Source organism: Ammodytes marinus, assembly GCF_949987685.1.
Source record: "Ammodytes marinus genome assembly, chromosome: 1".
Lineage (NCBI taxonomy): Eukaryota > Metazoa > Chordata > Actinopteri > Uranoscopiformes > Ammodytidae > Ammodytes > Ammodytes marinus.
The window spans coordinates 1,879,701-1,906,198 of NC_137230.1; the positions used below are offsets into that span (position 1 = coordinate 1,879,701).

General features: G+C 43.4%; 1 protein-coding gene across 3 annotated transcripts in view; it reads right to left on the reverse strand.

The window, feature by feature from the left end:
• pcsk6 (proprotein convertase subtilisin/kexin type 6) overlaps positions 1-26,498 on the reverse strand; it is a 53,110-nt gene that overhangs the window by 8,137 nt on the left and 18,475 nt on the right. For all 3 annotated transcript variants that reach the window (XM_080032963.1, XM_080032964.1, XM_080032965.1), the window contains exons 8-15: positions 26,203-26,415; positions 24,386-24,486; positions 11,555-11,658; positions 11,295-11,412; positions 9,840-10,028; positions 2,121-2,257; positions 1,848-1,997; positions 1,190-1,292 (exon numbers count right to left, since the gene is read on the reverse strand). In XM_080032963.1, coding sequence (XP_079889089.1) covers positions 1,190-1,292; positions 1,848-1,997; positions 2,121-2,257; positions 9,840-10,028; positions 11,295-11,412; positions 11,555-11,658; positions 24,386-24,486; positions 26,203-26,415 — 1,115 coding nt within the window. The remainder of the gene's footprint in view (positions 1-1,189; positions 1,293-1,847; positions 1,998-2,120; positions 2,258-9,839; positions 10,029-11,294; positions 11,413-11,554; positions 11,659-24,385; positions 24,487-26,202; positions 26,416-26,498) is intronic.

Consider the following 26,498-nt stretch of genomic DNA (forward strand, 5'->3'; position numbering starts at 1 on the left):
TACAAGTCATCTTTTTATCATTACCCATAGTAGTGTACTGTTAAAGATCTCCTATTATACTACTTTTCTGCTCGTAATGTCTCATTAATGACTCCTATAGAGCAACCTGACACCAATCACAGCACAACAAACCATGTACATTTTCGGGAAGCTCTTCCTCTCATCTCAGCGATTTCAGCATTCTCTGTCCACACTTGGCTTTGTGCTTCTCCGCCCCTTCACCCCCCTCCTGCAAACCCTACTCCGTTGTGATTGGTTACCTTCCGGAAGACTTTGGCAGATAGTAGTTGGCAGGTGGGGGCATGGCCGGAGCGTGCCTGAGCATGTTGCAGCATTACCATACATGGAAAAATCCAGATTCTCTACGTAATAAATCCCGGAAATTTGAACAAGTGAATTCGCGACCGGCGTTCCTAGTGTTTAGCGCTCTGCACAGCCACCCCAGACTGTCAGCAGGGAATACGTCTAAATGTAAGTCATAGGGCTGGGTATCGTCAAGGACTTCGCGATACGATACGTATCACGATACACTGGTCACGATACGATATATCACGATGTATCACGATGTATTGCGTATCTTGATATATCACGATATATTGCGATATTCCATAAACAAGTTGCCTTGTCAAACATAACAGCACAATATAGTGATAATTGTACAGACAAATGAAGTCAAAACTATTTCATTCACAACTTCCTTTACTATTTTTCTTCCTTTTTTTTGGTTTTGGCAAATGATCAAACACTGCTGCAGCTACCATAACATCAAAATAACAAATCCAATTCACTCTTGTACTAACTGTACAGGACACAATGAAAATGAAAACACATCAGTGTGCTTTTGTGACACAGTGAATCTTAAGTGTTCTTATAAACAAAACTGATTTAACTTCAATAGTCAGTATCCTAGAGGCTCAGGCCTGACAGCAGACATGGGTTTGAATCTGACCCGTGGTTGTCTGCATTTCATTCCCTCTCTGCCCCATTTTATATCTGTATCTCTGCACTGTCAATAAAGCCTTGAAAAGCAAAAAAAAAAAAATTAATCATAAAAAAATTAATAAATAAAAAAATCAATATTTTGATATAAAAATCGATAATGATATCGGGAAACTAAGTATCGCGATATATCGATATTTCGATTTTTTGACATTTATTTCTGGTAGCATTTCCTTCTATTTACTCTTACCTGCCACTTTTCAAGCTGCCCAGGCTGAAATGGACACAGTTGAGGCAGTGGTCAGCATCTGGTCCGTCACAGCCCTGCCCTCCACACTCACTGCTGCAAGGCCCTGAATCAACCACAGACACACAACTACAGCCATTACAGCATCTCCACAGTGCAAACAGCCTTCACATGTCTTTCCCAAACCTCCACATGACATGACATTACTAGTTCTACAGAGAGAATGACATAGAATTAAATAGACAAAATTTGTTTACTGCCAATTCTTTGACATTATTTATAATTGTAAAATATTCAGTTTTTAGTTTGCCTATATATAATTGTTGTATTGATGTAAGTAATCTATCTCTACTAAAAGCATACCTGTTTGTATTAGGGTTCACTATTTATTAAGTGTAGACTCCCTGCAAAACGTTTAATATATTTGATTGTTCTCAGTCCTGCCAGTTTGTTAAACCATAACAGTAATAGAATTGTTTTAGATTTGACAGAGCCCCTCGTGGTTATAGCAAAAAATTGTTGCCTTCCGTCAAACTAAGTTTTGCTTGACCTCGCAGTTTGTTACTGCAGAAAGATATTGACAGGATCGATAACTCATTAGCAAAACATAAAATTTAAAAATTTGGATAAAATATATTTATATATATTTTTCTTATCTCACCATTGTACTCCTCCTCCAGCTCTGGCTCCTCCAGAATGGCCTCTGGGGCTGGGGACTCCAACATCCTGGACTGGGAGTTGTGAACACTATTGGGCTGGTGAGGGTGCTGAGATGTGCCATAAAGGATCAGTGTCCATTCTTTCAGGATGCCTGTGCCAAGTAACATTGATGAAAAGGCTTTAGGTATTGTGTGGATAAAGCTTTGACTTCAGTTGTAATGTTAAATCATAATATAACTGTGTGCTGGAGTGTGTATGTGGTGTTAGACCTTACCCAGCACCTCAGGGTTGCGCTGCTTTGATGGTGAATCAATAATCTCCAAGGTCCAGGTGCCCTGTGCCCTCTCACCCCAGAAATGAACTGTCATGAACTCCCAGTTCCTGAAGCCCTCACTGGAGCTGTCAAACAGCCTGGAAACACAACAGGTCAAACAGTGTCCCTATACACAGTAACCTTTTCACATCTTTGGTTCTTAGTCAAAAACAGTGTTTTTAGAAGGTATCAGTTTACTCTACTCTAACAGAGGCTGGTGCAATGATGAGACAGTGATTTGACTGCACTCTTTTATATATATATATATATATATATATATATATATATATATATATATATATATGATTGATATCCATATATATATATATATATATATATACTTTTTCTGGCATTTTAAAGATCTCCTATTATACTACTTTTCTGGTCTTAATTTCTTGTTAAAAACTGCTATAGAGCAACCTGACACGAATCACATCACAAAAAACCATGTAGATTTTCGGGAAACTCTTCCTCTCATCTGAGCGCGCACTGCAGTCTCTGTCCACACTCGGCTTTGTGCTTCTCCGCCCCCTCGCCCCCCCCTGCAAACCCCACTCCGTTGTGATTGGTCACCTTCCTTCCGGAACATTTTCAGCAGAGCGCGGGGAGATTTCAGGAAGGTGGGGGCATGGCCGGAGCTTGCCTGAGCAGCATTACCATAGGCTACATGGAAACATCCGCTTTTCGTGACAACAAGAATATCCGAAAATTCTGAACCGATTTGAACACGTGATTTCTCGACCGGCTGCCCTAGTGTTTAGTGCTCTGCACAGCCACCCCAGACTGTCAGCAGGGAATACCAGGCCCCCAGGATGCTGCCTTCTCCGAGCAGCCAGCATGGACTAGTGGCCAACCCATTGGTACTGCATGCTGTGAATGGGAGCTTATTTTCATGGTAGCCCTAAGGCAGATTTCCCCGTCCACACCAATACAAGCGGCGAACAAGATTGTGTCGCCGCAAAAATGTTCTGGATATCAATCATAGGCTCAAACTTATCTTTAGACCATATACTATTAAAACTGAAGTTTTTTCATTTCAAAACGCCACATCAAGCGTTTTATTAGCCCAACGGCTTTTAACGGCTTTCAGTTTGTTTTCGAGGGAGGAGGAGGGAGTGGGCAGCCGTGGGCAGAGCTGAACAGAGTCGTAGTGAAACAAATGTTTCGGTTTTCGGCCCGGTCTCCGAGAGGGCTCAGTGCTTTCTTTATAGGTCCATGCTCAGTGCACGGCTCCATTACCTTCTCGTGTGTGAGGTTTTCCCTTTACTTAACATGAAGGACGTTGATAGTTTTTTGGCATTTTGGTGACTTTTTAACACTTAGAGTCGCAGAGGGATTTGTAGGACTAGTTCAGCTGTTTGACGTGTGCGCTCAATAACTCTCATGTCCCTCTGCTTGCGATCATTGCGATTCACCATTTATTGATCCATTTGTTCCATGTGGGTAATTTCAGACTACTCCTTTGTTTCTTATTATCTTGACTGAATCTGTGAGTTCCCTGGGTCCACCAGCTGATGGGTGTGTGTGTATATATTTGGTCATTTGATTCTTGTTTCAGAAACAGAAATATATCAAAAAACAAGTGGTAATTTTTTAATACAAGGTGTTTTTATCAGGTCAAAAAAACGGAAAAAATTATCTAAAGAAAACTGTTGTTTAATGACTGTTTAACTGTATATGGAATTATAAGCTTGTGTGATTTTTATACCAAAAATGCTCACGGTAGGAAAATAAAATGAATATAATTCTGACCTATTCTGATTAGGAAATTGCGTTCACAGCTGCAACATTAGTCTTATAAGTAAACTTTAAAAAGCTCACAGCATTTGAATATTTGTTTGGTTGATTTCACCCCTCAATTGGTCTCTCGAGGATAAATAAAAGTTAAATGAAATGAATTTCTCTTAAGCACCATGGACCTATAAAGATGTAACACACACTATCAAAACAGTGCTAGGTTTAGCTTTCATTAGGTAATAATGGTTGACCAGATGACAGAGGAATCTTCGTTAAGAAATTGTTAACCACTATATTACTTTCCAAAAGCGGAGTGTAATTTAAATATCACATATAGCGACTCATCGGAGGGGGGAGGGGGGTAGTGATTTATAGCAACTGTGCTCGCAAAAGGCTAAAACCTTTAAGCTGCGAACACACGGCACTGGCCGCGCGGCTAGATTACATACAAAGTCAATGTACTAGCGCGTGGCCGCGCGTCCACCCAATAATCGGCGTCCAGCGGCGGGGGCTTGCGCGGCGCGTGAATCGGGAGCACGGCCATTAGCGGCGCATAGAAATTGTGTCATCGAGGAGCGTGAATCGAAGGCTTGTGCGGCGAACACGCCGCTGCAGAAAAAGATGAAAATGTTAATCTTTTTCTGCGGCGCCGCCGGGCGCCGCGCCTCCACAGCCAATCAGCGTTGAGATTGCCCAGTGGTCTGCAAGACAAGGTGGGCGTGTGGAGTGAGGACATTGGGCTTCCAATACATTCTGCAAATATGTGTATTTTGCATCTGTTTGTTGTACTTTAGCCAAGGTTAGCATAGTGAAACTAACCCAGCTGTGTGCTGTTCCTGAGGATAATATGAACCCAAACTTGACGGCGGTGTCCGTGTGGAATTCCAATATAGTACAGCGAAGCACCGGTGTTGTCCTCCGTCAGCCGGCACACTTTCACTTTCAGGTAGGCTGATGTTTGCCTTTATTTTTGCCGCTGAGCACACACTGCTGGTGTTAATGTGTTTAGTATGTTGCTGAATTGCTGTTAATGTGTATTTGCGATCGGGGTGCGTCTTCATGCTGTTTTAATGTTATTTGTGACATGACTGCCGCTGGTTACACAGTGAACCTACATCTGTATTTTTTGGCACAGCGGGACCATGTTGTTGTTGTTGCACCGTAAGTGTGACGGGTCTGATTTCGGCGTCGGCGTCAGGAATATATGGCCCAATATGATCAAGCGGCGAGCCTCTTTCGATCACGCGGCCAACCGCCGCCTTCGATGTGGCGGCCGGCGGCCGCGGTGGCGGCTGCGGTGAATGTGGCCCAATATGACCCAAATTATCAAGCGGCGAGCCTCCTGCGTCCACGCGGCCAACCGCCGCAGGCGGCCAGTGCGGTGTGTTCCCGGCTTTAGCTTACAATGCTACAGAACCAGGATGAGGATTCTACATCCGCTACCAGTCCGCTACGCTTGCCGCCCGTTGCCGCCCCCTCTTTCCTGATAGGTCGATGGCGCCGCCACGTCATACACTTGGGCGTGCCAGGGCTTACATGAAAGCAATATGGCAGCTTCCTTGTTGCTTCTCTGCGCCAATGAGCAGCTTTCATAGGAATGAATGGGCGCCATTTTTCAATACGGTGTCCATTTCTTTATATGTCCATGGGGAATACGTCTAAATGCATGTAAGTCATTACTTGACACTTCAGGGGCCGTATTCACAAAACATTTTATCTTAGCGCTAAGAGTACTCCTAAGGAGCACTAAAAGTTCTTAGTAAGGAGTCATTTCTTAAAACCTATTCACAAAGCTGCTAAGACCAACTTTTACTAAGGAATGGGAGGGACTCCTAAACTAAGACTAGAGGGCGTGGTTGACCCTGTAGCTATGGATGATGTCATGTTCATACCTTCTATGCCCACAGTGATTGGCTGAGAGGGAATGAGAGCTAAGAGTGAATTTATGATGGAAACACTGTGGGAGATATCCATATCGTGTCGCTGTATTAAAGTAAAGAGTTTTTATATACAATTAATGACAAGTGACACTGATTTAACATGAAACCAAGATACTGCAGGGTTTCCCACACATTCGTTCACAATTAACCTACAATAGCGCCACATAGGTCTATTCATTTTAAATTTTACAATGATTTGAATCGGAAAAAATATCCTCATTGAACAGCTGCATGCCATGCACTCTCACTGTATTTCTCTCAATGGCGGACTATGCAGCAATAGTCAGACAGCGACAAACCAGGAAATTCACAATTTAGAAACAACAGCCGGCGAAATCGTAAAGTGCATGCGGAAGGAAAAAGGCGAGACGCGCAACTATACAGTAGCGGACCTGTGGAATGGAGGAGATTGAAGCGCCACATATACACATATAGGCCTACTCTAGTAGGAAATTAAACCCAAACGTGACACCAACAGTAACTTTCAGTGCATCATAAACCCAAAGCAACTGCAGGAAAAGGAACTTAATAAATATTTTTTATAACAATATAATAAATATAAATGTGTCTATACTTTCTAAATATAGCTTTACTAAGATCATTAAACCCTTACAGCTATTAAAGGTACCTTTTATAAAGCTCACTATCATTAAATCTCTCCAAAACACCATCAAATGGTTTTCTGTGATTTACTCTTAGTGACTTAGGAGTCCTCTCGAGGACTCCTAGCTTTTTATAGATTCAGGAGCTAGTTTTAGCGCTAAAATGCTTTGTGAATTACACTTATCTTAAAAAGTTAGGAGTCCTAAAATTAGGAGTGAAACGCCCCTTATTTTTGAGAGTTACTCCTAAATCAGCACGTTAGGACCTACTCTTAGCCTTAAAATGTTTTGTGAATACGGCCCCAGTATGGTTAAACATGACTATAAATCATTATAACAACGTTTATAGGTCATAAAAGTCAAAAAGTATCATAGGTCCTCTTTAAGCTTTTTTTACTAGATAGCTCTGGAGAGACAGAGATGAAATGTGGCAGGGAGGGGAATGACATGCTGAGAACGACCCGGGCTGGATTCTAACCTGTGGTCTGCTGCTTATGAGTGCCCCCTCCCTGATTTGACAGCACTTGTTAACGAAACTTTGTTCCTTATATATATTTTTTTATTAACCTTTATTTATAAAGGTTAATATTATAACATTGTACTGTAAAACATTCATCTACTGTTTTCCTATGAACTTTGTTTGACCTCACAAGAGAGGTACTGTGAATGTCCTTGCAGAAAGGAGTACAGAGACTCCCACATTCCGTTCTCAGATAAGAATATCTGCGCAATTAAAACTCATCTTGCAAGGAACTCAATGACCTGGACACACAAACCTAGTGTGTTTTCGCATACACCTTTTTCATGCATAAAATCCCTGTACATTGTTCATTTCGTGGTCTCAATCATGATTTCACACTTTCACACTGACTCAGATCTCTTTATTAAAAACACTTGGGTTTTTTGATAAAATAATTCCTTTAACATAATGGTCCTTCGAGTAAGCCAGATTCCAACATCCTCATCCTCTGGACAAGAAGAGCCTGCACCTGAGACGGGGGAGTCCAAGACTCCTCGACAGAAAAGCCAACAACTTGCTACAAGGAGAGGCCGTCAGCAGACTCGACTTGGACAGAGGGAGGTGAAGGAACCGGGAACCAAAACTGAGCGAGTCGAGGCATTCTTCGAATCAGGTAGATATAAACAGCTGATTTGTTTTGTTTTGATCAGGGATTAGGGTAATTCCTTTGTTTTATGTTTTTTGTAGAACTTCTGATATCTTGGATATTGGATAGATAAACTAGTTTATGAAGCAGTATTTTCTATCTTGGTTTTACCATCTGGGGAGAATAACTGATCGTAGTGTTTGGGAGATGCACTAATAGGGAAAAATATCTCATCTTGTAGTGTTTTGAGAAATTACACTTGTGACGTATGTTGATTCCCTTGTGGCTGTTTGCGAGTAAAAACTTCACCTGCTTTGAACCCTGCCTGACTCAGATCTCTTTATTAAAAACACTTGGGTTTTTTGATAAAATAATTCCTTTAACAGCACTCTTCTCCTGATTTGGATTCTTTCTTCATAAACTTGCCAACTCTTGTACTTGCCCACCAGGCTTTTTACATTAACAGTTGTTCAGAGGTGGAAAGAGTACAAAAATATTCTACTCAAGTAAAAGTATGATTACTTGGATGAAATTTTACTTCAGTAAAAGTAAAAGTACTGGTCTAAAAATCTACTGAAGTAAAAGTAAAAAAGTAGCTGATTTAAAATGTACTTAAAGTACAAGTTACTAGTTACTTTTTAACAGCGGGAGGGGGCGGGGGTCTCTTCAGTGTAGGGCATTATATATATAGACAAACTAGTTTTGTTTAATTAATGCAAAGCTTTTACAAATTAAAGTGCACAAATTAAACAAATCATGTCACCACACATGTATGGATGTACACTGTGTCATTATACTTTAGATAAGCAAATATGGAGCAAATAGTCTGTTAATGTGGGAATTTAACCGGTCTACAGACCTAAACAGACTGCAGCTGAAGTTCTAATAATGTAATTGTGTATAATTGATCTAAACCATGGACATTGCAAGGTTAGGCTGCTCGATTTTGACAAAAATCATAATCATGATTGACATTGTGTAATCACAATCATTATAGACAATTATTCATTGATTTAAGAACTGCAACATACACTTATTTAACATTTGAAACCATGACTTTAAACATACCCTATCCTAATTGAACTGAAAACAAGGAAAATGCAAATAACCTAAGTAAAACATATTTTTAATAATTAAATTAAATAAGTGTCAAAATCAAAATAAACCGTTGCAAATGTTGTTGATAGGGCACGTCTTTTGCTAGCAGGAATGTGAGGGCATATTTTATTTATATCTCATGGAGCTGGCTGGATAAGCAAGTTGCATTGTAGGCTACAGTGTTCTTAATTGATGTGGTTGTGGTGGCAAGAGTCAAGGAGCTTTAAACTTCCTGTGTTTTTTATTCCTTTATTGCTTGGTCATAGACCACTAGGATTCAACTTAAAGTGAGTAAACTAATAATTGGTTGTGATGTTTTGAGGTGCAGCTGGGTCGAATATGCCTTTTTTCTCTCTCTCTCTCTCTCACGGTCGCGTATGTCATCTGACTCGCGTGTCCGCGCGTAACATATCTTGCACATTATTTTAGTCTAGTTTTACCTTTCTTCTCGACCAAAGGCTGCCTTTCTGCCGTCTTCTGGAAGTTTTTCAAAGCTCCCGGCAACACGCACCGTCTCCATCCTACTCTGCACTGTTAAACTGAAAGCTAAACTATCAGGTGAGGGAGGGGCCGATCGCACGGCTGGATGAAAGGTTTGCTGCATTTAAAAGCCTTCACCTCTTCACGTGCGGTACAATGATAGTTTAACTAGGATTATTTTGTTTTAATGATAAAGGGAAGCAATGTTTGTTGTTATCATGTAGTCGCAATGTGTTAACTCCTCCTGTCGATCATTCACTGTGTTAGTTTCCGGTATTGTGCCGTAAAAATAAAAGCCCCCCGCGATATTTCTTTTCTTTTCCCTATCTATTTTTTTACTCAGTAACGCAGGTGATATAAAATGTAGCGAAGTACAATACTTCACAATAAACATACTCAAAGTAAAAGTAAAAGTATAGGTTTTAAAAATCACTTAAAAAATTACAAGTACACGAAAAAACTACTCAATTACAGGAACGCGAGTAAATGTAATTCGCTACTTTACACCCCTGCAGTTGTTGGGGTTTTACACTCCACCACAGGCCAATTTACAGGAGAGACAGTACATACTCAACGAGCAGATACTGTGTGCGGAGCAGACCAACCCATTATGTGAGAACTGCTGTGTACCAAAACAAACCTGGGCAAGTGTGGGAGTTTCACATACATTTGGAGCTGCAGCATGCATTGGTATGTAGTGAACAGCTTAGCTCTCACCTCTTGGCCAGTAACTGTGATCTGGTCCCTGATGGAGATATGAGGTGGATCTCCAGGTCTCCTCGTTGTGGATGGTGGATCCGGACCTTCACCACCACATGCTCCAGATGATCCAGGTGGCTCTCCGGATCTTCTGAACATCCAGAGGTGGTGATGCTGCTGTTCAGACTCTGGCCAGCATGGATGTACCTGGGACAGACACCAAGCAAGGCCCATGATAACTGTTAGAAAACTGAATAGATTGGGGGGCACTCGTGGTGTGGTGGTTAGAGCGCGTGTCTGTTTAGTGAAGTAAAGAACGAGTACGGCTGTGTCTGTGCAAGTGTGTACTGTAACGTGAGTGAAACCAAGAATAAAGTACCCAGCCTGTCAAGAATCGGTTCGCCTCATCATTCCGACCATAATCCGACCTGTAAGAAGACCCACTGCCGGTAAAGTGAAGGGTGTTACCCCCGAAATAACATCAGTCCTGGAGGGAACGTCTCCCCTGTGCTCCTCAACTACAGTCTGGGAGCCAAATAGCAGGAAAGGTGTAACAGCTGCAATCTATGTATCGGATATCTGACTGACAACTCTGATTAAAAATAAGATAAACCTATATGCATTTGTGTATATTTTTTGCTCTTTTAAATGAGTCCTCATCCCCACTGCTTGGCTGGTCAAGCCTGCACAATCACATCATCCACAAAAAGCAGAAATGCCATTCTGAGGCTCAGATACCACACATTCTCCACATCTACAATGATGTCAATGAAGGTCTGGCAGAGCCAGAACCAGCTTGACTTGCTGCTAAGAATGCTGCTCAGACAGAGCTTTAAACCAGCTAAAGAGAGACTGAGTGACTAAATAATGGTCCAGAACCTCATACTTCCCAATTTACAAGTGTGATAGCATCTTCTTTGTTTTCTGGATACATTAGATCAGGGTGGGCCTTCCTCCTGTCCAGAAAGGGCTGGTGAAGCTCCTTAAGCTGTTTGTTAACTGACAAAAACACCACAAGAAGAACTTCTCAACTATAGCAGTTTAGTTACATCAATAACAGATTAGTCCGCGTTAGCTAACAACTTATCCCTCAGATAACACATATGACTTTACATATAGGAAAATGTCCCCTCCAATAGTCCCCCCAATAGAAAACAGTATACAGTAAGAGAGAGAAGCTTCATCATCTTAACAGATCTAACTCACAGTGTTAGTTGACGTTGTGTTAACGTCAGACACTGAGGGGATGTTACACTGTAGGAGGAGAAAAGATTTGTGCAGAGACAATACGTCTTGAAAGCTTCTGTTGAAGCATTTAAAAAATGTTGATAGATGAAAGCTAAGCCTAAGATACATGAAGTGACTTAGAATAAATGGGGTTTAAAGGTTGGCTTCATGGTACTGTTCTCTTCTTGTGTGTAGCCAAGTTTCATTTCATTTTCACATGTATCACCTTCCTGCAGTTGACCTCACCTGTTCTGTGTGTCGGGCATGTGAGTGCAGGTGTGCTGAGGAGGAACAGTCCTCCACTGTGCAGCCTCCAGCACCATGGCCTCAGCATCCACCAGCCCAAAACCATACAGGTGGCTGACTGGGAGAGAAGAGAACAAAACAAAGAGACACTGCATGACACCCTTGATTTAAAAAAAACAACCAAACATGTGCATAGTTTGAAATATTTCAAGTCTGAAACTTTCAATGCACTATGGTAGGATAAGAGGAATGCAGTGTGCCTCTGTGTCCAGCAGCGTTGGTTTTCCAGTCGTCAGCTTTCAGGTGTAAAGGTCTGGATGTGTTCACCAGCAGATGTTGCACGTCCCTCCATGTCAGCAACAGGCTGCACAGAACAAAGGGATTGTTAATGTCATTTGGGAGAACTCAGAGTTTGTTCACTCAGAGTTGGTGTAAACTTAGCCTGGCACCGCCCGCCTACCTAACTCCGCTCAAATTTTCATTTCCCTTCAGTCAGTCTGGGTCCGCGGTATATTCGCGGGTTTTCTCTTTTACCGGTCCAATCAGCGAACAGAGGGAGTGGCTGAGAACAATGACGTGTTTAGGTTGTGCGTTTCAGTTTCAGTTGTACTCAGAAGCCAGGGCATGACATAACATTATGCGATTGGTTGGCAGATCCAGAGTGGGCTTGGGCGGATCCAATAGTTTTAAACTTCAACCGCCACCAGCCTTCAAGTGAGTTAACATTTGTCAATTGAGCGATTCCAGACCTTCTGTACGAAGGAAATGAAGTACAATGGTCTGGTAGGAGATTCGTACTTATCTGGGTGTATCGTAAACCCAGAGCATGTAAGCTCTGGGTTTTCCGTTTCAGGAAGCAGCTTCAGCGCAACTCAAAGTCCGTTACTGCGGCAACAGACCCAGTGAGACTAACCTGCTCACTGGGAGGTTTGAGGGAACAGACTGAGTTTTTTTCTAATTCTCACAAAACTGATGATGTTCTGAAAAACCACAAACGCACATTCGCACAGAGCAGCAGCTTAAAGTTAGCTCGTACGATGGAGAGGGAAATACTGACATTAAATTTGACGATTGCTTTGATTTTTTAAGTTCAAGTTTCTGTTGCGGTTTCAGAAGGACACACTGATATCATTGGTGCAGAGATTGGACAGATCCATTCATTTTATGGACTTTCTAACACACTGTCAACCACTCACTACTATAGCACACTGTCTACTGTCACACATTAATAATAATAATTCATCTATTGAACTTTGATTATTAATGGTGGAGAAATAAATCATTGTACTTGAAACTCTCTATTGTCTCTACCGCAGCACAGGAGAACAAGTACTAGCCCTAACAACCCACATTGAAAACGGCTTCAAGAAAAAACTGAAGACCGGGGCATTGTTCCTTGACCTTACCGCAGCATACGACACTGTGTGGCACAAAGGCCTCCTCCTAAAACTCACCAAAGCACTCCCTGCCTGGGCATCAGAAATCATCCAATCTCTGCTCTCCAACCGCAGGTTCAGAGTTCATCCTGGACAGAACAAGAGTGCATGGAAAAGGCAGAAGAATGGGCTCCCGCAAGGGTCAGTCTTAGCCCCAACCCTGTTCAACCTCTACACAAATGACCTACCCACCGCCATATCCCGCAAATTCATCTATGCAGATGACATCTGTTTGACCTTCCAAGCACCAGATTTTGGTACATTAGAAGCAGTGCTCAATGAAGACCTTGCTAAACTGCACGAATACTGCAAAACCTGGCGCCTAAAACCAAGCCCAGAAAAACTTTCTCCAGTGTGTTCCACCTCCACAATGCAGAAGCCACAAGAGAACCCAACATCTATCTGAGCAGGACCAAATTGAAGTATGCCCCCACTCCAACCTACCTCGGAGTGACCCTTGACAGGATCCTATCCTTCAAAGAACACCTCAAAAGGACAGCAGCAAAAGTGAAGTCCAGAAACAACCTCCTCAGTAAGCTTGCTGGCTCAAAGTGGGGGGCAGCAGCCCCCACTCTGCGTACTTCAGCACTAGCCCTTGCATTTTCTGCAGCGGAATACTGTGCCCCTGTTTGGTCCAGGTCATCCCACACACACCATGTGGACACCCAACTGAACTCTACAATGAGGACCATCACAGGAACAATCCGCTCAACACCACTCCCCTGGCTCCCTGTCCTAGCCAACATAGCTCCTCCACACATCCGGCGAGTAGTCCTTACTCAAAGGATGCTCCAAAAGACAAAAGACTCCCCTCACCTTCCAATTCACATTGACATTTTCAATCCACCCACTGTTCGACTTCTATCTAGACGTCCAATTTGGAAGAACCCACCACCAGCTGATCTCACCATCCAATCAGTTTGAAAAAAGGAATGGGAGTCCAAGGACGAATGGGAGTCCAAATCAACATCTGGTGTCAGACCCCACCCTACCGGTCCCTGGCACCAATCTCCCAAGGAAGCAGTGGACGACACTGAATAGATTCAGGACTGGACATGGCCCCTGCTTGGCCAGCCTTCACAAATGGGGTAGCAGCCCAACCCCACAGTGTGCTTATGCAAACAATGCATCACATCATTGAAGCATGTCCTCTACAAAAACTTAAAGGAGGACTCGTCACCCTTCTTACAGCAGAGCAAGAGGCAACTGCTTGGCTAAAGGACTTTTGTCTTGTTTCCACCGATTGGAGCTGCTCGGTTCTGTGCGGCTCAGTCCGCTTATATTGGTGTTACTATTGTCAAAAGTTGGGTAGGGTCCCAAAATAAGTGAGCTGAGCCGCTCTGAGACTCTCCTATTTTCAGTACTCCTCTGTTGGGGTCAGGCCCCCAGGAGCAGCGCCTACTTCCGCAGTCCAGCAGTGCTCAGTGGCCAAGCCTGGTATTGCAGTTGTTGCGGGCTGTGGACAGGTCCCCGTTTCATTCAGGCCCAGAAGCAGATATTCCCTTTCACTCCAATACAAGCGGGGAAGAGGAATGTGTCTCCGCAAAAAAATTCTGGATATCAATCAAAGGCTCATAATTATCTTTAGACCGTGTACTAATAAAATTAAAGTTTTGTTAGCTGTTTTATTTTCAGTTATTAGCATTTTGTTTTGCAGGAGAAGGAGGGGTGGGCAGCTGAAAGTAGTCATACTGAAACAAATGTTGTTTTGGCCCGGCCTCAGAGAGGGCTCAGTGCACGGCTCTGTATTTTATAACATTGATAGTAAGCTTAACATGTCTGCTAACTTCTCGTGTCTGAGATTTGGCCCGAGGGTGCAGAGGCCGCTCTATGGCTTGGCCACCAATTACACCTCTTACTCTCAGCTGGACATTGAGACATATACCTCCTCTGTTCTAGAATATATTAATACAGGCGTAAATGATGTCACAACTCATAAGCAGATGAAGATATACCCCAATCAGAAGCCTTGGATGAACAAGGACGTCCGTCTACTGTTAAGGGCCCGCAACATTGCTTTTCGATCCGGCAACGCAGAAGCCGTATGTGGCAAGGGATACATGCCATCACAGATTACAGAAGAGCAAACTCAACCCCCCCTTACCACCACTACCGACTTTGCTAACGAGCTTAATCACTTTTATGCCTGCTTTGACCGTGACAACAGCACTACGCCTGTCAAAACTACCCCATCACCTGGAGAACAACCCCAGATTCACTGCCTCTGACGTGCAGTCAGTGCTGAGCAGGGTGAATGTAAGGAAGGCAGCTGGCCCGGATGGCATCCCTGGGCGCGTGTGGAGAATGTGCGCTGAGCAACTATCTGGAGTCTTCACCGACATATTTAACCTGTCACTGGTTGTTCCCGTGTGCCTCAAGACCACCATCGTCCCCGTGCCCAAGCAATCCAAGCAATCTAACCCAGCGTGTCCGAATGACTATCGACCGGTAGCATTGACCCCCATCATCACCAAGTGCTTTGAGAAGCTAATCTTAGCCCACCTCAAGCCCAGCCTTCGTCCTACACTAGACCCCCACCAGTATGCATACCGTGCCAACAGATCGACTGAGGATGCCATATCCACAGCCCTTCACTCTGCCCTCACCCATCTGGACAATAGCAATTCCTATGCTAGGTTGCTATTCATCGACTTCAGCTCAGCTTTCAACACAATCACACCATCTGATCTGATCATGAAACTACACAAGCTTGGCATCAGCATATCCACCTGCAACTGGATATTGGACTTTCTGATCAACAGACCACAGACGGTGAGGTTAAACAACCTCTCCTCCACTACACTTCCTCTACACACTGGTGTGCCACAAGGGTGTGTGCTCAGCCCTTTACTGTACACCCTCTTCACCCATGACTGCTCCCCCATTCACAACACCAACTCCATCATCAAATTTGCAGACGACACAACAGTGCGCGGCCTGATCAGGAATAATGATGAATCCTACAGGGAGGAAGTCCAGCACTTGGCAGCTTGGTGCGCTAGTAACAATCTTGCGCTCAACACCACCGAAACCAATGAACTCATAGTTGACTTCCGGAAATCAAAGGCAAGCATCCACACACCCATTCACATCAACGGGGCTGAAGTGGAACAGGTCACCAGCTTCAAGTTCCTGGGTGTCCATATTTCACAAGACTTCACCTGGTCACTCAACACCTCCACTCTGATCAAGAAAGCTCAACAACGCCTCTTCTTCCTCAGAAAACTGAAAAAAGCTGGACTCTTCCCTCAGATCCTCCGGAACTTCTACCGCTGCACCGTTGAGAGCATCCTCACCAACTGCTTCACGGTGTGGTATGATAACTGCACTATGGCTGATAGGAAAGCCCTACAGCGAGTCGTAAAAACTGCTCCAAAAATAATTGGCACATCACTCCCTGCCCTCACTGACCTTCATCAATCACGGTGTCTGCAACGTGCAAACAAAATCATCAAGGACCACACACACCCCAGTCATGGACTGTTCTCTATCCTACCGTCCAGGAGACGTTACAGGAGCCTCAGGAGTCGCACCAGCAGGCTCAGAAACAGCTTTTTCCACAACGCTACAACACTGCTCAACACTAAGACCCTACACTAGCCCCCCCCTTTCTTGAACATGGACTATGGACAGTCTGACTACCTCAAACCACCTATGCACTTTACTTGTGCACTTACTTATGCACTTCAATATGCACTTCATATTCATACTGCATTCTATGGACCCTTCAGAACTATATGCACTTTAAAATCAATGCGGATCAACTGCATGAGATTTATGTATTAACCATTTATGTATTACTTGCACTTTATATCCATAGTGCCTTGTATGGACCCTCAGAGCTATATGCACTTAAAAATGGACATGGATATTTTTAACTTTGTTGACCAGCTGCAATCTGTGTCTTATGTATTATTATTATTATTCTTATAGCGCTGCTTTAACAAAAAACTTTTTATTGAGTGCACTACTGGTTAGATGCTAAACTGCATTTCGTTGTACTGGTTGTCCTTACTTGTGCTATGACAATAAAGTTGAATCTAATCTAATCTAATCTATTTATTTTACTTAACATGAATGATGTTGATGGTTGATTTAGGAACGTTGCTCACTAACTAGCAGCACACGCTATCAAACAGTGCTAGCCCACTAGTTGGTTTAGCTTACATTAGCTTATCATTGTTGCCCAGATGGCAGGAGGAATGTCCGTTTAGAACTTGTTAACCACTATATTACTTTACAACAACGGAGTGTAATTTAAAGATCACATATAGAGAACCATCGGGGGATAGTAACTTATACTTCCATGGTCGGTAAACAATGCGACTTTGCTCGCTCAGACCTCTAGCTTACAATGCTACAGAACGAGAATATTTCTACATCCGGAACATCATGAAACGTACACTGCTCGTCATGCGCTAGGGCGTGGCTCCATTGATGCAGAAGAAATTCTATCCACAATGTCTTCCTGCGCCACTGAGCAGCTTTCATAGGAAAAAGGTCCATGATTGGGGTACCAGCCGTCTGAAAGGGTGCTGAAAGGTGGAGCTACGCATTTTGTCGTCCGTTGATTAGTCGAAAGAATAATTTCCGCATTAAATCGTTGTGTGTAGTCACCTCGGCAAGAGTCAAGAGAGTCTTGTGTTTGGCGAAAAATGTCGGAGCAGCAGTTTAATGTGTGGGGTTTTTCCTCTTCATTAAATTAATCAGTGGGCTACACTGTGTCCCGCTGCGACGATGTCACCATAGTAACGTAGCTGCCGTGGCCAGCGCTGTTCGCTCACTGTCTCTGTCGGCTCGCCCCGAGCCTTCTCTCTGCAATTACCCACGTAATATGCTCACAACTCGGGGGGAATAAATATAGGAGCGGCTGGTTTGACCAAGCAAAAACGAGAAGAGGCTGGCTTGACTGCAGTCGTTCCACGGTCCGATACGTTAACCCATATTCTGGCGGCAGCTATCGCCGTCCAGCCTTAACACCACCCACCTAAAGGATAGGTTCATAAACCCCGCCTACCTAAAGGATAGGGTCATAAACCCCGCCTACCTAAAGGATAGGTTCATAAACCCCGCCTACCTAAAGGATAGGGTCATAAACCCCGCCTACCTAAAGGATAGGATCATAAACCCTGCCTACCTAAAGGATAGGATCATAAACCCCGCCTACCTAAAGGATAGGGTCATAAACCCCTCCTACCTAAAGGATAGGATCATAAACCCCAAACCCCGCCTACCTAAAGGATAGGCTCATAAACCCCGCCTACCTAAAGGGTAGGGTCATAAACCCCTCCTACCTAAAGGATAGGATCATAAACCCCGCCTACCTAAAGGGTAGGGTCATAAACCCTGCCTACCTAAAGGGTAGGATCATAAACCCCGCCTACCTAAAGGATAGTGTCATAAACCCTGCCTACCTAAAGGATAGGGTCATAAACCCCGCCTACCTAAAGGATAGGATCATAAACCCTGCCTACCTAAAGGATAGGATCATAAACCCTGCCTACCTAAAGGATAGGCTCATAAACCCAGCCTACCTAAAGGATAGGCTCATAAACCCCTCCTACCTAAAGATTAAGGTCATAAACCCCGCCTACCTAAAGGATAGGGTCATAAACCCCGCCTACCTAAAGGATAGGATCATAAACCCCGCCTACCTAAAGGGTAGGATCATAAACCCTGCCTACCTAAAGGATAGGATCATAAACCCCTCCTACCTAAAGGATAGGCTCATAAACCCCTCCTACCTAAAGATTAAGGTCATAAACCCCGCCTACCTAAAGGATAGGGTCATAAACCCCGCCTACCTAAAGGATAGGATCATAAACCCCAAACCCCGCCTACCTAAAGGATAGGGTCATAAACCCCGCCTACCTAAAGGATAGGATCATAAACCCCGCCTACCTAAAGGATAGGGTCATAAACCCCGCCTACCTAAAGGATAGGATCATAAACCCCAAACCCCGCCTACCTAAAGGATAGGGTCATAAACCCCTCCTACCTAAAGGATAGGGTCATCAACCCCGCCTACCTAAAGGATAGGATCATAAACCCCAAACCCCGCCTACCTAAAGGATAGGGTCATAAACCCCTCCTACCTAAAGGATAGGATCATAAACCCCTCCTACCTAAAGGATAGGGTCATAAACCCCGCCTACCTAAAGGATAGGATCATAAACCCCAAACCCCTCCTACCTAAAGGATAGGATCATAAACCCCTCCTACCTAAAGATTAAGGTCATAAACCCCGCCTACCTAAAGGATAGGGTCATAAACCCCTCCTACATAAAGGATAGGGTCATAAACCCCTCCTACCTAAAGGATAGGGTCATAAACCCCGCCTACCTAAAGGATAGGGTCATAAACCCCTCCTACCTAAAGGATAGGGTCATTAACCCCGCCTACCTAAAGGATAGGGTCATAAACCCCTCCTACCTAAAGGATAGGATCATAAACCCCTCCTACCTAAAGGATAGGGTCATAAACCCCGCCTACCTAAAGGATAGGGTCATAAACCCCTCCTACCTAAAGGATAGGGTCATTAACCCCGCCTACCTAAAGATTAAGGTCATAAACCCCGCCTACCTAAAAAAGGATAGGGTCGGCGGTGGAAACACTAGCCAGATCTAGTGTTAGCAACTGCACTGACCCGACCCGCCCCACCCTGCTTGGTTGAAACCATAGATAGTATATAATATGGATGTATCATCCGTGCTGACCTCAGTTATTCACACGGCATCCAACGGCCTGTCTAACAAGTGAGTCAAAGAAAAATTGCTCAGTCTTGGTACTACCTCCAGTGGCCACCGGAAGGTATTACAATTTTGGTCACTTCCTTATTGGATGCTGGTAAGAATCGCTGAGGTTGGGGCTTGGTTGAAACTAAGCATTAGTAACACTGGTCCAGCTGGAATTCATATCTTTAGTTATGACTTTAACTTGTTGGAGAATGATGCACAACATTGTTTAACCTAAGCTATTGAGTCAGGGCTCTAGACTAACTTTTTTTCACTAGTAGCACTGGTGAAAAAGTTAGCACACGATTAGGTGGCACCCCTCCCCCCTTTCTTATATTAATCAATGAACTTGCATGCTGATAAATATTTGTCATATCCGAGTTTTGCAGCAGCCTATTGGGTTGACCGACAGTGAAATCGGTGTCACCATCTATAATAAATGATAGGCAGGGGGAGGAGGCAATTTTATGATTTTATCTGTATTTTTTCTGCGATTGTCAGATATCATCACTATAAACTGGGCGCAGGCCGCGACAGCAGAACTTTTACTCGGGCTTCACCAACAGAAATGCTTTCATTTTAATATACAGCTGTCTACCCTGCTCACAGGCAGTGATGCCGGTAACGCGTTACTAATGCCTCGTTTCCACCGAGTAGAGCGGGTCGGATCAGAGCGGCTCAGAGCGGGACAGCTCACTTTTAAGAATCTCGGTGTTGTTTCCACCGCGGACCCTACCCTTACTGGTGGGGCGGGGTTTAGGCTGGACTGCGATAGCCGCCGCCAGAATGTGGGTTAAACTATCGGGCTGTGGAACAACTGTGGTCAAGCCAGCGGTCTCTCGTTTTTGCTTGGTCAAACCAGCCGCTTCTTTATTTATTCCCCCCGTGTTGTTGTGAGCACAGAGACGGCTCGGTGCAAGTTGCAACTGATAGAGACAGTGAGAGAACAGCGCTGGCTGCGGCAGCTACGTGACATCGTAGCAGTGGGACACAGTGTAGCCAACTGATTCATTTAATGACGAGGAAAAACACCACACAATAAACAGTGCCGCGCTCACAAGCCAGCGATCTCTCGTTTTTGCTTGGTCAAACCAGCCGTTTCTTTATTTATTCCCCCCGTGTTGTTGTGAGCGTGAATTTACTAGCCTACTATCTATGGCGAAAACACACAGAGACGGCTCGGTGCAAGTTGCAACTGATAGAGACAGTGAGCGAACAGCGCTGGCTGCGGCAGCTACGTGACTAGTGGGACACAGTGTAACCAACTGATTAATTTATTGACGAGGAAAAACACCACACAATAAACATTGCTGTGCTCACATTTTCGCCAATACACAAGACTCTCTTCACTCTTGCCGAGATGACTACACATGGCGGAAATGATTATTTTCGGCCCGCTTTCAGGCGGCTAGTACCCCTACGGAGGAGTACTGAGATCGGGAGCGGCTCAGAGCGGTTAGGTGCGCTTAAACCGTACCCTACCCAACTTTTGGCAAATGAAAAGCCAAACTACCCGGACCGAACCGCTCCGATCCGACCCGCTCTACTCGGTGGAAACGTGGCATAAGGCATCGGACCTCTTTTTTCAGTAACGAGTAATCTAACGCGTTACTATCTCCAAACCAATACTCAGATTAAAGTTACTCATCAAAGTCACTGTGCGTTACTTTTTCTGTCATTTTCCTTAGTGAAACATTTTACATAACTGCACAAATGACTGCGATTGCGATTTAATGTAAATAAATGTGCGCGCATGTGTCTCTAAACGCTCCAACTGCTCCAACCGCTGCTCTCGTCTTTTTGGTAGCGCCCCTCGTCTCTGACATGCAGTGTGTGTGTGTGCCTGTGTGTGTGTGTGTGTGTGTGTGTGTGTGTGTGTGTGTGTGTGTGTGTGTGTGTGCAGCAGCATTACGGCCAAGTCTAAGCTGAACTGTGGCGGAAAACAAACGTTTCCCCCCCCCCCCATGAAATATAGGCTAGTGTCTGCTATGAGGATATTTAGGATTCAGGTACTGTGACGTTGAAGAGATAGAAGTGTTTAAAACTTGGAAACTTATAGTCATGTGGCGACCGGTGGCCCCACACACCCAGGACCTCTACGGATTCTCTTTTTTGCATAGGAAATTTCCTTTCCTATCGAGATGAACCGGAAGTACTCGGCGGATAGGTGATTCGAATTCTCCAAATGCTTAGGAAAGGCATAGGAAAGGAGCCTCGATTCATCCTTTAACCCTCCTTTAGCATAGGTTACTCCGGACCAACCTATGCGAAAGGAAAGGAGATAGTGGTATCCCATAATCCTTTACGGCGGCAAGATTTAAAGCAACAAGCCACCGCCGGAGTTTACCGACTACACGAATACGAACGAGAGGTAAAACAGAAGAGAGGAGAGGAGAAGAGAGGAAGATTTAACTTGGCTAAAACAAAATACCCCCCCCCCCAAAGATAATAAAGAATTCATAAAAGACCAACATCATAATAGTTATTTTCGTAGCACATCATTTACACCATAAGAAAAGAAAATGCCAACTTCACATTTAATGAAGACTAGGCTACTGGGGCAGTTCATTTCAACATCAACATAAGTGTAGCCTCTTTTTTTCCACATGTGAATTGGGCTTCAGTGGCCTTAAATATTCTTGGCCAAGTCCGATCTAAGTGATTCTCACTCTGTTGGCGACAACCTGATTAAAATCAATATGAAAAGAACGCATGGATCAAACGAGCGCTTGTTGTAGTCCATTTTCAGAGAATAGTGTAGTTTCACGCTAGTGACTCACGTCAGCAATACTCGCCGTCACCCAATGACGTCGGTTAAGAAAAGTGGAGTCGAATTCATTCGAAACAGTGCTGTCTTTTCCTATGTTCGATAGGAAGCACCTATTCATCTCTACTTAATCCCGATGACGTTTAGGGGTTAAGGCATAGGAAAGGAGGTTTATAGGTTAGGAGATTGGACTATTCGTAGAGGCCCCCATGTGTCTATCAACACATGAGACATCGCAGAGAAAAGTCAAATGAGTGAAGGGCCAAGCAAGTTAAGTTTAAAGACACTGCTACTGTCTTTGCACTTTGGATGAATGCATTTATTTTCATGGGGGGAAAAACGTTTTTTTTTATTACATTTTTTAAACCATAATTTTTATTATTTTGAAAACAGTATGCCTATAGGCTACTAACCTACAAGCTTTATTTGATATATTTTCAATGATTCTTAATATGTGCATGTTTTAAATTGAGATATACAGGCTTCAAAACCTGTAAAGTAACTTTTAAAGTAACTTGTAATCTAACGTAGTTACTGTACTTTAAAAAAAGTAATCAGTAATCTAACTTAGTTACTTTTAAAACCAAGTAACTAGTAAAGTAACTAAGTTACTTTTTTAAAGTAACTGTGGCAACACTGCTCACGGTAAACAATATGTTTGTTACTCAGTTGCCGGTGCTGTGTAGCCTGGTCCTACCAGACCATCGTACTTCATTTCATTTGTACAGAAGGTCTATAACTATTGGAACTGCCCAGTGCCACTATGGATCTGCCAACCAATAGCATAACATTTGGTTGTGACGTATGTCATGCGCCGGCTTCTGCAACTGAAATTCAACGTCATTGTTCTCAGCCACTCCCTCTGTTCGCTGATTGGACCAGTACAAAATCTACAGGAGAAAACCCACTAATATACCGCACACCCAGACTGACTACTGAAGGGAAATGAAAATTAAGCGGAAGTAGGTAGGCGGGCGGTGCCAGGCTAGGAGAGTGGGGTAAAGTGAGACACTTTTTACAATTGCACCCCTCTAAGCGAGCTGAAAAGATTTATCAGTAAAATGTACACATTTCCCATTAACTTAGGATGTTTCCTAGCAATGGAAATGATCAGGATTTATTCAGGACGAAGGGCAGTGAAAAACTTATTGTTTTAAAAAAGGTGTCTTGTGTCTCACTTTACCCCAGCTGTGGGGTAAACTGATCCACTTACTTTTTCCACTCTGAAACTACCATAACAACACATGTAACAGTTGTAACAGTTAGAATCCCGACAGCTAGCTTGAAAACCAAATATTCCAAAACTAATGTCGGACTAGTAACAGTATCATGGGGTTTGGTCAATTAAGCAATTTTTTTCTTAACACTTGAAAGTAACTCTGATCAAATACAACATATAATTCATAATGTTTTAATTAACATTCAAAGGACAATCAGAACCAGTTGGAACAACCTGGGACTCAGAAGACTAGACACACCTGTAATTTTCCATCTTGTGAGTATTTGATTAATATTTTGTCGCATTTGTTTTATTGGGATCATTCATTGAATAAAGACATATTACTTAAGGTAATGTGAGTCCATTGATGTTAAAGGTCACTCTCCTGTCCCCCACATACATACCTGCCAAACCATGCCCTTGCTGACAACCCTTCAACCCTTCAACCATTCAACCCCAACCTCCGGCCCGCATTATCTCTATTCAAACTAGTCTCCTTAAAGGGGGCGCCCTTTAAGGGGCCTCCTTTAAGGAGGTCACATACTGACCAAATTCTCCTTGCTACCTTAGATATAATGGATTCGTTAAAAGAGGGCACAGATGTTGGCCTCTTTTTATGTCTCTTTGTTTGCAGTACTGTTTACAGATGCTTTATTAAACAACAAAGTTGTATAAAGGTTCATACAGATCTGTGAGAATAAGATTTAAACTGTGTATTCACAGGCACAGATGGCTGCGGTAAAGCCAGTCTGTATTTGTAGGAGTGAGCTAAGGACCACATTTGTGTGATGTAACTGAAAGTACAGGTATTCTACTTTTGGCATGGAGTAATAATATTACTTTTGAAAAGAGTAACAAGTTATGAGTTATATATATTACTTTTTTTAGTATGGAGCCCAACACTGATGATGAGTAAACTGATAGAATGAACTGACTTGGCCTCCAGGGCGAGAGCTATGATTCCAGCCACAATGGGAGCAGAGACAGAGGTGCCAGTGTGAGCGTCAGTGCAGCGATGCCTTAGGTCAGTGGTTACCTGCAAGGGAGCACACACACAGTATAGTTACCCACTTTAGAGATCTGACTTCACATGTAATACACATAAACAAGCTATGTTACAGGAAGGTGATACACCCCCTTTATTATTCTCACTGACAATGTTTCAATTTCAGTAGCTAGTCTGCGAGCGAACACAAGACAAATTTGAATCCCTAAACAAATCTAACAGTGGGTGTAACGCTGGTGGTGTAGTGGTTAGAGCGTCCCCCTAGAGGCTCAGTCCTCCCCTCTTTGCCTCATTTCAACTCTGTATCTCTGTCCAGTAAAGTGAAAAATGCCCAAAAATAATCTTTAAAATATAAAAGTGGTGGCCAGATTGACAACCTCTGCTAAACTTTGTGTCCATACACACACACACACACACACACACACACACACACACACACACACACACACACATAAACTGTAGACACATACACTGTAGACACACACACACACACACACAGTTTACAACCTTTGGACATATAGGCTTGATATCTTTGGAATACGTGCCCTTTCCGCATATGACATTCAGGGTTAGAGTTAAAATAGTATGCTGAAGTCCTGATTCGGGAAAATGTTTTTCTTTCAATGGATTACAACAACCAGCCACTACTGGTTGTCAAAAGACCAGGGGCTTATTTCAGAAAGCAGGGTTTACAATCTCTGAGCTCAACCCTGCACTCTGAGTTGACCAACTCTGAGATGAGCAACTCTGGGTTTTGGGTTTCAGAACAGTGGATCAGCGTTGGGTCAATAAACTCTGAGCGTGTTCACTCTGGGTGGAACGTGTTCGTAAATGGATCGCTGATAACATGATTCACCATGGAAACAGGAGAAACAAATGCTTGATCCTCCCACTTCTCCACTCCTCCCAATAGAGTGAGACATATTAATGTATGAACAATAGGCTTATGGTCGGGAGAAAAATGAACGGGGGTTTTATATCATAACTCCGATCTAATCACATTGGTAAATCAGAAAAAACGGGGCAAACATTACATTTTTCTTTACGCCTCCATATGAGAAGCAATAGGCTATTTTAAAAAGTTACCCTATATCAGCAGCAGCAAAAGTAGGCCTATGAGCTGGTGCGGCACAAAATTGCAGACAGCGTTATATATTCGCTGTAGACTATAATATGTAGGCAAGCGGTTCTATAATCATGTGCAATAAACAGACTGTTGCTTCTTTTAAAGGGGAGTGAAAGATTTTAACTTCAGACAAACTAGGCGACATTTTTCATTGAAGAGCCTGAAAGATTTATAACCAAATCCATGTTCCTCAAGTGATCATAGTTTAAATTATTAAAATATTTCTATAGGCCTATCATATTAGGCTACGAGGCTCGTCCAGGCTCGTATGTAGATCATCCAGGTTAGCTTAGCTCAAACACTGGAGGTCAAGGGGAGTAGGTCAACACCACTAAAAGCTCATGTGTGCTTGTTGGGAATTGTTAACCACATTATTTTGCATTGTATATTTTGTAATTTTGAAATAAAATACATAAAAATAAAATACATACTAGAAAGAAACCAAGAACCGCCCATGACGGCTGGTTTCCTTCCACTATGACATAATGTGTAAAAATATAGAACGTGGTGAATAAACCAGCAGAAAAATGTTGACATTTTCCTTTAACACAAAAAGAGGAGCGGAATGCAAAGGCCACCTGAGCAGGGATGGCCACATGCACTACACACTCTTGACTTACAATCTTCCTCTCATGAAAGTCTCCACTGCTGTATGTGGTGGCCAGGATGGAGCTGCATGCCTCCAGGTACCAGGGCCGCTTCCCATTCTCTGTGGTGCTGGACACAGACACAGTGTAGATACTGCTGGTGTAGCCGTCACATGAACAGTGGTCGTCCTGTCGACCGCCATTACCTGCTGCCCACACAAAGATGGAGCCCAGGCCTTTTCGTCCCTGTGTGGGACATAAATATACTGTATGGTGACGATAGATAGATAGATAGATAGATAGATAGATAGATAGATAGATAGATAGAT